The 12,686-nt window shown below is 41.9% G+C and overlaps 1 protein-coding gene across 4 annotated transcripts in view; it reads left to right on the plus strand.

Moving 5' to 3' along the window:
- Positions 1-10,889: 10,889 nt before the first annotated feature.
- The window catches only part of TAMM41 (TAM41 mitochondrial translocator assembly and maintenance homolog), a 50,948-nt gene continuing 49,151 nt past the window's right edge, over positions 10,890-12,686 (plus strand). For 3 of the 4 annotated variants that reach the window (XM_074312979.1, XM_019732686.2, XM_074312980.1), the window contains exon 1: positions 10,890-11,225. In XM_074312979.1, the coding sequence (XP_074169080.1) occupies positions 10,919-11,225 (307 nt within the window). In that variant the 5' untranslated portion in view covers positions 10,890-10,918. The remainder of the gene's footprint in view (positions 11,226-12,686) is intronic. The other variant, XM_019732683.2, reaches the window with a different exon arrangement.

Below are 12,686 nucleotides of genomic sequence, written 5' to 3' on the forward strand. Positions count from 1 at the left end.
AATTAATAAGGCAGACACCATGTCTTTTCTTTTTTCTGCTATAGCCCCAGGGTCCAGCCAGTTCTCTACATATACACACACACACTCATGAAAGATTTGTTGAATGAATATATCACAAGAAACTCATAAAAATGTGTAATTAGTGGTAAGAAGGTAGGGAGGTTATCTAAGTATTGTAAACACAAACATTGTGAGAATAAGTTGACTAGATAGCGTATGTAAAATGTCTAGCACAGGGTCCAACACCTATTAAATAAATAGAAATTGTCATTAGGGTTATTGGAATCAACTAAGCCAAGTCATCTTGATGGTTCCTTTTAAATATAATTATGTTATGATTCTAGGACACATAGTATAGTGATTAAGAATGTAGACTTTCATATAGAAAAGGACAAAAACTGTATGATTTCACTCATATGAGTATATGTGAAATATAAGACAAAAAACAAACCAACAAAACAAAAAAGAAACAAATGAACAAACTAGACAAAAACAAACTCATAGATACAGATGACAGACTGGTGGTTACCAGAAGGGAAGGGTTGTGGGGGAAGGGAGAAATTGGGAAAGAGGGGTTAAACGTATTGTGATGGATGGAAACTAGATTTTTGGTGGTGAGCACACTATAGTATATATTGAATTATAATGTTGTACACCTGAAATTTATATAATGTTATTAACCAGCATTACCTCAATAGAAAAAAGAATGTAGACTTTATTCATACTTTTCTAAAACGGGAAACAATACAATCCAACTTCCATCAGCAAGTAAATGGATAAACAAATTGTGGTATATACATACAACAGAATACTACTCATCAATGAAAAGGAACAAAATACTCATACACTCACGACATGGATGAATCTCAAAAGCTTTAATGCTAAGAGACAAAAGCCTACATTCTGTATGATTCCATTATATAGCATTGTGTAACATTCTCAAAAAAGCAAAACTATAGAGACAGAAATCATATCAGTGGCTTCCAGGACCTGGGGGTATGGGTAGGAAATTAACTATAAAGAAGTATGATGGAGCTTTTTGGAGTGATGTTAATATCCTATATACTGATTACAGTGGTGATTATACTATTACGTATTTGTCAAAACTCATTAACCATACACCTAAAAAGGGTGACTTTCACTGTCATCAAATTATATCTCAGTAACCCTGGCTCTTAAAAAAATGTAACATGCAGATTGTATAGATCGAATTCATACAGACCTGGTTGTAACTCCTGGCTTCATCCTTTTCTGCATAACTTTAAAGACATTTTCTTAGTCTATCAGGGCCTAAATTTCATCATCTAAATAATATCAGAATGGCTTTTGTTCTAGATGAGATAAACACACTCTATCCTCTTTTACCCAAGAGTGCAGCTATAAAACCTAGACATGATGCTTGGAGTAGATATTTGAGGTCTCTGAAAAGTCAATACTAGCAGTGGAAATATAAAAGAAGCCTAGAATTCAAAGTACCACTAAACTCAAAAGTGTTACCACTTTTGTTTTACTCCATTGTCTTCCAGCCTAGAAGCAACACAATCCCAACGTAGAAGTGGACATACACATGGACAGAGAGAAGTGTTCTAGTTAGAGCTCTAGGTGCAAGATAAGGGTGTCCTGATGCTCAGAGAAAGTGGGAGAGATCCCCTAGTGTTTTTCCTTCCTTTTTCTTTTTTCTCTTCTCAGCTCTTGTGCACTAGTCCCCAAGCAATTATGTGCTAGTGGCAATAACTGCAGTGGCAACAGGGACTCATGGGTGCCTCACACTCTGAGAAAGGAGGAAACTTTGATAAGAGGAGCTGTAGTCCCAAAGGGGTGGGGCAAACCTGTTTATTTTTCTCTTTCTTGCCCCCAGATCTGGGTGTACTCATTAGGAATGAGCAGCAGAGCAAAGTAAATAAATCTCCAGCTTTCTGACGAAGGGCAAGAAAATATTTAAAGTGTTGAAAGAAACTACAAAAGAAATCTAAATAAATGGAGAGGCTGACATAGTATGTTCATGGATCAGAAGATCTAACATAGTATAAAAGTAAATTCTTCCCATTTGATCTATAGATTTTACATAATTTTGATAAAAATCCCAGTGGGATTTTTGCAAATATAAACGAGCTGATTCTAAAATATAGGCAAAGGCAAAGGAACTAGAATACAAAACAATTTTGAAAAAGAATAAAATTTAAGGAATCATGCTACCCAATTGTAAGACGTTGTAAATCTCCATTAATCAAGGTTATCTGATACGAGAGGGGAAAGTGACATATAGAGCAATGGAACAAAACGAAGTCCAGAAATACGCCCACATAAAATATAACCAATTGATTTTTCACAAAAGTGCAGAGACAATTCAATGGAGAAATGCAGTCTTTTTCAAGTTGTGCTGAGAAAATTATACATCCATATGTAAAAAAATGATCCTTGTCTTAAACTGCACAACTTATAGTAAATAATTCAAAATGGAGCAGAGATCTAATTATAAAACCTAAAATTATAATGCTTTAAGAAGGAAGTATGGGGAAAAATCTTTGTGCGCTAGGGTTAGGAAAAGATTTATAAGACATGACACCAAAATCATGATCCTTAAAAGGAAGTTTATCCCTTGTTGATAAATTGGACTCAACGAAAATTAAAACTTTTGCTTTATGACAGACATTGTCAAGAGAATGAAAAGATTAGCTAAACTAGAAGAAAGTATTTGCAAATCACATATCTGACAGAGAACTTATATCCAGAATATATAAAGAACTCTCAAAACTCAACAGCAAGAAAACAAACCATTCAACAACAACAAAAAATGAGCCAAAGACTTGAACAGATACTTCAACGAAGTGGAGATACAGATGATGAATAAGCACACAAAAAGATGTTTTGGCGCTAAAGGAATTGTTCTATATCCTGAATGTAGTGCCATTTACCTGAACCTATTAATGTGTTATAATTCACAGAAAAATACATCAACAAAAAGTCAAAAAATCATGATAATTTAAAAAATATAATTAAAAGAAAAAATAACATCATAATAAGAGAACTGTCAAAAAAAAAAAAAAGAGTACTGTCCTCATAGGTCTTTGGTGTTTCATACATGGAGGTACTAACAAAGAGATATTTACGCACTAGCTGTGGTATTTCTTCCTCAATCACTTCCATCCATGAAGGGGCCCAGATGATATCTAAAGTAGTGAGACACCAGGTGAAAGCGTCATATGCTCAGAACCTGGAGATTTGGAGAGTGTCATTCTAAATAAGAAGATTGTTGCTAGTTCTGTCAGTGTTGGGTCCTCAGAATCAGAAGCATAGATATACTTGGGTTTTTACAACCGTAAATTATGACAGCAATTCATGTGCCAGGAAGCTGTTCAATTTCTCTCTTAGGTTATGGGATCCTCTGGTGCCTTCAGGCAAAAGAGGTCTTTGTAATTAGTCTTGATTGGTTTGGGACACTGAGATGATTCTCTGACAGCAAAATGAGTTCTTGGCACCAATATTTCCCAAATTGATGCCACAGAACATTTATCCCAGCAGATGTTGAGAGAGGAGGAGGGAAAGGGAGAGAAAAAGAAAACATAGTCTGGGAAAATGGAAAATGCTACATGTTCAATTTTCTCTTGGAGATTCACAATGCATATTAATATATAATGCTCTGAGAAATCCCACAGCAAAGAAATCTATTTGCCTCTTTTAACTCGATTTCCTAAACTTAGTTGATAATGGAATTTTTATTTTCAAATAACTCCAAATAATAGTAATTCAAGGTAACCCACTTTGGGGACATGCTAATCTACACCAAACCCAGAGTGCAGACTTTGGTGGCTAGAGACAGGTTTGGGATACAGTAATTAATTCTTTCTCCTCTACCTGGGTTCTTTGATAACTCAGTTTATCCCGAAATTCAGAGCTAATTTTACAAAGAGATAAAGGAGGCAGTTGATGACTTGCTTTAATTTCACGGATAGTAGATAAGAATAACAACAACAACAATAATAATAATAATAATGGCAAAAGCATACCTAGTGCTCAGTACACGTCAGGTATTTTTCCAAGCACTTTATGTATGTTAACCAGGGTGGTTGTCATGACAACCCTGTGACATAAGCACTATTATTATCCCCATTTTATCCATGTGGAAACTGAGGCACGAATCTACTTGCCCAAGGTCACACAGATAATAAGTGGCTGAGCCAGAATTCAAACCAGGCAGTCTGGAGCCAGAGTTTACACTCTTGACTATAATATACTGCCGTTTAGATGAGATACCTACTCTGTTCCCTGAAATTCGTTCGTTTCTTGGGTACTAAGACTCTGTGGTCTTCTGTAACGCCATTGGTAAACGCAGTGTCCTGTCAGAGCGAGAATCCCAAGACCTGGTGTAGAAGCTGTTATTTCCCCTTAGAATGTTTTCACTACTCTTTCCTATTTAATGAATTTCTGTTCATCTTTCAAGATCTGGCCCAAATATCAACCCCCACCCCCCCACCCAAGCAGCTTTCTCAGGAAACCTGAAGAGCTGTCTGACCACATCTGTGGTGCAGGTGTTGTCTTATTTTATTATAATTACTTTGTATATATGTTTATTTTTTGTTATCAGCCTGTGATATTCTTAATTGCAGAAACTGTCTCAGGCATGATGCTTAGCTCTAAAAGGTAGAAATATGAATGAGATATGGTCCCTGATCTCAGAGTCCCCAAGTCTTCTGTAAGTGTTCTTGATAGACATATATGATATTTAAAACAAGGGCTGGAAAGCTATAAGCAAAGGGTTATGTGGGCACAGAGGACAAACAAAAAAAATTACTTCTGATTAAAAGGAGGTGATATTTGAGCTGGGACTAAAGGAAGAGACGATTTCAATGGGAGAATGAATGAATCCCTCAGGCAAATGATCGATGTGTGTTATTTTTATGGTGCAAGAGGAAAAGTATTAGACTTGCAGGCTGTATTGGCAGGGCTGCCATTAATTAATCGTGACTTCAAGCAAATGACTTCATTTTTCTATTCTTCAGTTTATTCCTCTGTAAAATTAGAATAATGTCCACTTATTTCCTAGGATTTGTTTTAAGCATTAAATAAAATCATGTCTGGAAAAGTGCATTGTGTATAATGCTAAATGCCATAAAGATTTAGGTATAATTATGCTCCTGAATTCCTCTTGTACACTGTCTCTTAAGAATTCAATAAGGTGGAGAACACTTATCGAGAGCTTACTCTGGGGCAGGCACCATTCTATGTACTTTCTGGACACTATTTCATTTACTGTCCTGACAATCCCATAAGGTAGGTATTACGACTCTGCCCATTCTACAAATGAGGAAAAGAGGACACCGAGAGCTTCAGTTGTCTTGCTCAAGGCCACACAGCTATCAACTCCTGGGGCCCAGATTCAAACCCAGGTGGTACCTCAGAGACTAAAGATGTATTAAAGATGCTCTCAATCTGCCCAAGTTATGATACATCAATCAACTGAGAGTGGACAGATGCAATAGAGTGATCCTCCTCTGATGAGACAGAGATCAAGACCCCTCTCCATCAGCAGATAAATTGGACATACAGTTAATTGTAAGAACCACAGAGCTTGGAATTTTTCCCCAAACATTTTCTGTCCTTTACTGAAGCACTGATTAGAAGAAAAACTGAGGAATAAGGGTTATAAATATTTTACAAGGCTTTTTAAAACATGAAATAGGTGAACATTCTCCTAGTGAAAACTAACGTGACAAAGTCATTGTTAAGCAATACAAAGCCAATAGCTGGATAAATCAGAAATACATGGCCCACATTCACTCAAATCAAGTGGCATTTATCTGTATTTTTAAATGGTTTGTTAATGTTTTTATTACATTGTTATGAGAGTTCCAATAGAACCCTAAAGTGAATAGATAGAACACTAGGGCTTTTTAATAGCTTCTAACTTCGCAAGTCACGGTAATTTAAAATGTAGCGGATGAACTGCTAGGAGCAGGGAGAGTTCTGCTGGAAAATATAAATGTGTTCCCTGCTACATTACTTCTGCCTCTTTCTGGGGAGAGGCAAAATGCACATAAGAATATGATGGAACTTTGCAGCTGGTGGTTTTGCATTATCAGGAAGGAAAATGTTTGTGAAAATGACTGATAATTAGGCGTGAAAGCCTGTACCAGTAAGACTGAGGAATGGAGAAACTGCAGAATTTGTATTTATATCAAGGGCTGAGCCCCATTGGTAGGAGTGTGAATTGGTACAATCTTCTCTAGGGGCTTTTAGCAATGTGCTGATACTTTGAGCCAGCAATTCCACTTCTAGGAATCTACTTTATAGCAATACTTGCACGTGTACACAAAGGTCTATATTATAAGGATGTTTACTGTAACATTGTTTGCATGTATGAAAAATGGAAATACTCTGTCAATACAAAAATGTTTAAACAAATGATGGCATATCCATATTTTAGAAAAATTTTCTGCTAATAAATAGAAAAAGACAGATCTATATATTCTGACATGGAAAGATGTCCCTGATATGTTTCTATCCTACGATTCCATTTAAAAATGTTATTAATGTTAATATATTCATAGAAAACTATCCGGAGGAATATGTACCAAAGATTATCAGTGGCTATCTCGGGAATGGTATACATAATTTTGTAGTGTTTACATTTGTATGAGCACGGAGTACTTTTGCAAAGAGAGAGGGCAAAAAAAAGAAAGAAAGAAAAAAACCAGAGTTGAATTATTACCTCAAGGGAAGACAGGAAAAAACAGTAACACGGCTGGTAGAGATTTATTCACTATCTTTGGGTGAAAGGTTTCAGGGTAATTCTGCAGTAAATGCTTTTCAGATTCTGGCAATTGGGCAAGGATGATATTTAATCAGAATGAACCGGAATGATTATGTCCATGCAGAGAGGCTGAGACACACTGTGTCTCCCTCCTGTCGCCCTTATCCTGCCTGCTCTCAGTTGTCCCTTTGGCTACTGCTGCTGCTCTTTGACCTTGGCTGATGGAATAGAACCAGCTGATTTCCCATTTCCTTCTCTTGCCTCATAGGTTGCCTATTTTAGAAGGCACTAAAACAAGGTGGCAAAGAGCTTGGCCTTTGGAGTTCAGGAGTCCTGGGTTCAAATCCCCTAACTGTGTGACTTTGAGAAATTTGCTTCTCCTTTTAAGCACTGTTTCTTCATGTAGAAAAAAAAAATGATACTCTTAAGAGAACCTGCCTCATGGGATCTTTGGAATGATGAAAAGAAATAAGGATAGAAAGTGCTTGGGAATAGTAAATAAACAAATGTCACCTATTACTAATGTCCCTGTGTCCTACCAATTCTTCCTTGGTAGAACCTGTCCCATCTATCTTCTGCCTGATAAACTCCTACTCATCCTTCAAAGCCTGGCTCAGATGCCATCTGTGGGGACAGAGCTCCAGAGAGCAGTTTCCAGGCTCTCGGCCTCACATAGAAAGGTGCTGGCTCAGGTAGTAAAGGGCCATCAACTGTGATTAGATGTCTATCAGCTGTGGCTAGTTGGCCGTCTGCTGTAACCAGTGAGGCTTTTGTGTCTCGACCGGCCACTGTGGAGAATATGTGAGGGCCCTGGCTGTGCCCCGGAAGTCTGGCTGAGCCCAGAGAGAGTTCAGTGCCCTGAGAGGCCCTGGCTGTGCCCAGGAAGTCGGGCTGTGCCCAGAGAGAGTGGCGATGCCCTGAGAGCCCTGGCTGAGTCCAGGAAGTCTGGCTGTGCCCAGAGAGTGGCAGTGCCCTGAGAGCCCTGGCTGAGTCCAGGAAGTCTGGCTGTGCCCAAAGAGGGTAGCAGTGCCCTGAGAACCCTGGCTGACCCCAGGAAGTCTGGCTGTGCCCAGAGAGAGTGGCAGTGCCCTGAGAGTCCCTGGCTGTGCCCAGGGAGACTGGTGGTACCCTAATAAGCCTAGGAAGTCTGTCTGTGCCCAGAAGGACTGGTCGTGCCCTGAGAAACCCTGGCTGTGTCTGGGAAGACTGGTGGTACCATAAGAAGTCCAGGAAGTCTGGCCATTGGCCACTAATATAACTGCTGTGGCTAAGCTAGCAGCAAATGGGGGCTAGCAAGAAGATGGTGGCTGGCAAGGGCTAAGTGTGGATTGCGGATTGCAGAGAGGTGGATTGCAGTTAGCAAATGAGGTTGGTTGGCAGAAAATCGGACAGCAGGTCGCACGTCGTGTGAATCCAGCCTCCAGTGAGACTAGAGTGGTATGACTCCCCTACCTATGGCTCCGTGGGTGTTCATTTTTGGCCTCATCATATCCTGTGTTCTTGTGTGGGGAGCGGGAGCTGAGACCCTGCATGACACCTTGCACGACACCATCCCTGCAAAACCTCCTCTGGTCTCTCCTCGCACACTCAGAAGTGGTTAATACTCCCTCATCAGAGGTCCTGCAGGGCGCTGGGTACCCAGCTTCGCACGGCACATTATATTCTGGCTTTGCTTGTCTATCTCCTCCACAGACCCTGATCCTGCAAGGCTGCAGCCCTGTTCTAATCATCTCAAATTCTCAGCGCTGACCTCAGTGCCAGGCTGAGGGTTTGAATCCAAATAATCAATTTTCAAATTCAATTAATCCCATTCGTGCCTCTACCACCCCAGGCCAGATGTCTTTAGTTCACGGTGAAACTATGGTAACAGCTTCTGAACTGGTCATCCGGCCGCTTCTTTCCCCACCACAATCCAGGCTAACATTTGAGTCTGACAGGTCTGTGGGGACAGAGCCAGGAGAGCAGTTTCCAGGCTCTCGGATTCACGTGGAAAGGTGCTGGCTCAGGTAGTAAATGGCCATCAACTGTGATCGGATGACCATCAGCTGTGGCTAGTTGGCCGTCAGCTGTCACCAGTGAGCCATTGGGCACTAATATAACTGCTGTGGCTATGCTTATAGAAAATGTGGGGCTAGCAAGAAGATGGTGGCTGAGCTAGCAAGTGCGGATTGCAGTTAGCACGGCAGAGTGCGGGTTGTGGATTGCAGAGAAGTGGACGGAAGGTTGCGGATAGTGTGGCTCCTGCTTCCTGCGTCTCCAACCCAGCCACCAGCGAGACTATAGTGGTGTGACTCCCCTATCTATGGCTCCATGGGTGTTCTTTTTGGGCCTCATCATATCCTGTGTTCTTATGTGGGGAGCGGGAGCTGAGACCCCGCCTGACACCCTGCATGACAAGGTCCCTGCTTAAAACTCTTCCAGGACAAAGTAGAATGGTAGGACGTGGAGCCAGACCTGGGTTTTAGCTGTTTTGCCACAGGCTGATGTGATCCTAAGCACATTGCTTTCTCTCTTAGTCTAAGCCTTAGCTTCTTCACCTCTAAAGTGGAGGCAATAACCTCCTCCCACAGGGCAGTAGAGGGGACTCAATAAAAAAATGCATGTCACACAGGGTGTCATGCGGGGTCTCTAGTCCTGCTCCCCGCATAAGAACGCAGGATATGGTGAGGCCAAAAAGGAAAACCCATGGAGCCATAGATAGGGGAGTCACACCACTATAAGTCTTGCTGGTGGCTGGGTTGGAGACACAGGAAGCAGGAGCCACACGATCCGCAACCCACTGTCCATTTGTCTCTGCCAACCAACCTCACTTGCTAGCTGCATTCTGCCCTGCTAACTGCAATCTGGTGCTCTTGCTAGCTCAGCCACCGTCTTCTTACTAGCCCCCATTTTTCTGCTAGCGTAGCCACGGCAGTTATATTGGTGGCCAATGGCTCACTGGTGACAGCTGACGGCCAACTAGCCACAGCTGATGGCCATCCAGTCACAGTTGATGGCCGTTTATTACCTGAGCCAGCACCTTTCCACGTGAGGCCAAGAGCCTGGAAACTGCACTCCTAGCTCTTTCCCCACAATGCATGTGAAATGCATCAACATTACCCAAATCTACTATTACTACTTCTATTATTTTTGAGAGGCAGTGTACGTAGGGAAGAAGGAAAGAGTATCTGCAAAGTCTCTGTCCTGGAAGTCAAACTACATCCTGAATGGCCCTGTGATCTTGAGCACGTTTATTTAGTTATACATCAAGAGGTGAGCTCTCACCTGGGGTCCAGTTTCCTCCCAGGAAACATTTAATGTGCCTTTTGTGAGACCAATCCCAAAGGCAAAGAGGCAGGGATTCTTCTCCACCCTTAAAATTAAATACAAATATCAGAGAACATTGGTGCAGCTCTTTACCATTTATGAAACATTTTCATAGCCACCATCAGACTTGAAAAGGGCTTTATTATTTATTTATTTTTAAGGAGAGCACAGCTCACAGTGGCCCATGCAGGGATCGAACTAGCAACCTTGATGTTCTCAGCACCATGCTCTAACCAACTGAGCAAACCTGCCACCCCGAAACGGGCTCTAATGGGAAGAAATCACAGACAAATCTTAACAGTGATACCCTCTGGGTGGTGGAATTAGGCATGATTTTAATCTATTTGTGTTTCCCTAATGCTTGAAAATTCTACTATTTTGGAGCTAGATATAGATAATGGTTGCACAACATTGTGAATGTACTAAATGTCACTGAATTGTACGGAAAGTGTACAATTTTATGTTATGTGTATTTCAACTCATTAAAAAAATTCTGCAATACACACGCATGGTTTTATACTTTTATTAAAAAATTTTTATATTTTTAAATAATTTTTAATACTATATTTTTATAATAAATTAAATAAATTAAAAATTTTAATAATATATTTTATTAAAACGTGGTTTGAGGCGAGACCAAAAAAAGGATTCTTAAGGCTCAAAAGCCGTTCAATTAGCTGACACTCTTCCCTCCCCATATGCTGAAGTCACAGGCCTTGGCTGCAAGCCTGCAGCGCGCTCCTCCGACCACCAGAGGTCTCTGCGAACCGCTCGCGTCCTCACACGCGGGTGAGCGCCTTCTCTTGCGCTTTTGAAGAGGGTTGCGTGGAGAGGCGTGGCCGGGATTGGCGGCTCCTCGGCATGACTGTGTCCCTGGTCCTTGCCGGTCCCCACAGTTCCCACCCCCGGCCCCGGCCTTTTCCCGGTGGAGCCGGCCCCCGACTTTTTCATCTCCCCACCTTTAACCGCTCGCCCTGGTATTCGTGCCCCGCTCCTCTGGCCTCGGCCCTGCCACGGGTCCCTTTCTCTGAGCCTCGGCCCCATGGCGCTGCAGAGCTCGGGGGTGGCCTTCCGCAAGATCCTGTCTCACTTCCCCGAGGAGTTGAGCCTGGCTTTCGCCTACGGCTCCGGGGTGTACCGCCAGGCGGGGCCGAGTTCAGATCAGAAGGTGAGCCCGGCCCGCGGCCAGCCCCATGCCGAAAACCGGCCTGTTCTCCCCACTGCCCTTCTGCCTGGGATTCCTCCGGAGCCCTAGGTGCCTGTGTGCGCACTGCACGTGTCAGCTAGCAAAGCGCAAACCGTATGAGAGGGTTCCTCGTATAACGACAGCGTGAGCTGAGTTTCGAAGGATGAGTAGGAGTCCACTTCGGTCTAGCGTGGGAGATGCAATTAATTATGCGGAGACAAAAGCTGGTGCAGAGGCAAAAATGGAAGAAAGGAAAAGAAGCAATTGCCAGGTGCAGGTTCAGTGTTCCAAGCCTTGGCTAGACATGGGCGTTCTCTGGGAAGCTTTAAAAAAATACTGATGCCTGGGTTACACCTGTGGAGAGGCTGCTTTGTGAGGTTGGTGCAGAAGTAATTGCGGTTTAAAAGGTTAAAAATGTGCAAAAACCGCAATTACTTTTGCACCAAACGAATACTTGGTCAGGGATGAGGCCTGGGCTTCAGGAATTTCAAAACCAGATGATTTTAGTGGTGAACTTTGCTTGAGAGTCACTGTCTGTTCTGTAGCTGTAGGAGAAAATACAAAATGACTCTCCTGACTTCAGGAAGCTGACAGACTGGTTGTAGGGCCAGGGCAGGTGCAGTGAAGTTAGCTAAGAACAGTTAGTGGGTGACCAGTATATCTGCCCATGTTCAGGTCATTTAACAAGAGTCTTTAGGATTAGGCATTGTTACTCTAAAGTTGGCTGAGCACAGCAGCAGCGAGGGTAGTTTTCCTTGTGATTGCAGACATTTATGGGGGAAAATAGTTTGCTTCCAAGGTAAAGACAAGATTGAAGACCGCAGAAGCGTGGCAGGCAAATACTTTCCATTTAAATGAAGCTGCTACTGACTTTTCTGCCAAGGTTTTAGAGCTTTTGCTGAATTAATGTAAAAGCAAAAGTCTAAATAGAGGTGTTCTCTACGTGCGCAACGCAACTTGTGTTCTGAACTGGATTTCTACTTGCCGTAGTCCATGCGTAGCCGAACAGTTCATTGTCATCTTTAATACACTAAGGAAATGGAAGAGTGCGGGTGGCAATAGGGCCTCCTGGATTTGGATACCTGGCTGTAATCGGTGGCGATCTGTACTGTTGCTTGGATTTGTTGTTTCCCACTTATACTAGTATTTAATAATTCTCTTTACACTGACAGCATATGAGAAATTACAGATTACAGGTATATAAGAAATTATAGATTATAGTCTTGTTATTTTTCCTAAATGTGATAGTAACATAATTATAAATTTTTGAAAAACGTTGTCCACCCCAAATCTTACGTGTCATCAGTGGTTTGTGGATCATATTGTGGGAAACTCGGAGCAGGCCTTTGCTTCCTGATCCTATAGCCACCTCTTCATTTTTCCATGCAAGTTTTCCTTTGAGCAGATGTGGAATTCCCTCCAAAGAAAGGTCCTTCCTTCCCT

The sequence above is a fragment of the Rhinolophus sinicus genome, linkage group LG10, assembly GCF_036562045.2.
Source record: "Rhinolophus sinicus isolate RSC01 linkage group LG10, ASM3656204v1, whole genome shotgun sequence".
Classification (NCBI taxonomy): Eukaryota; Metazoa; Chordata; class Mammalia; order Chiroptera; family Rhinolophidae; genus Rhinolophus; species Rhinolophus sinicus.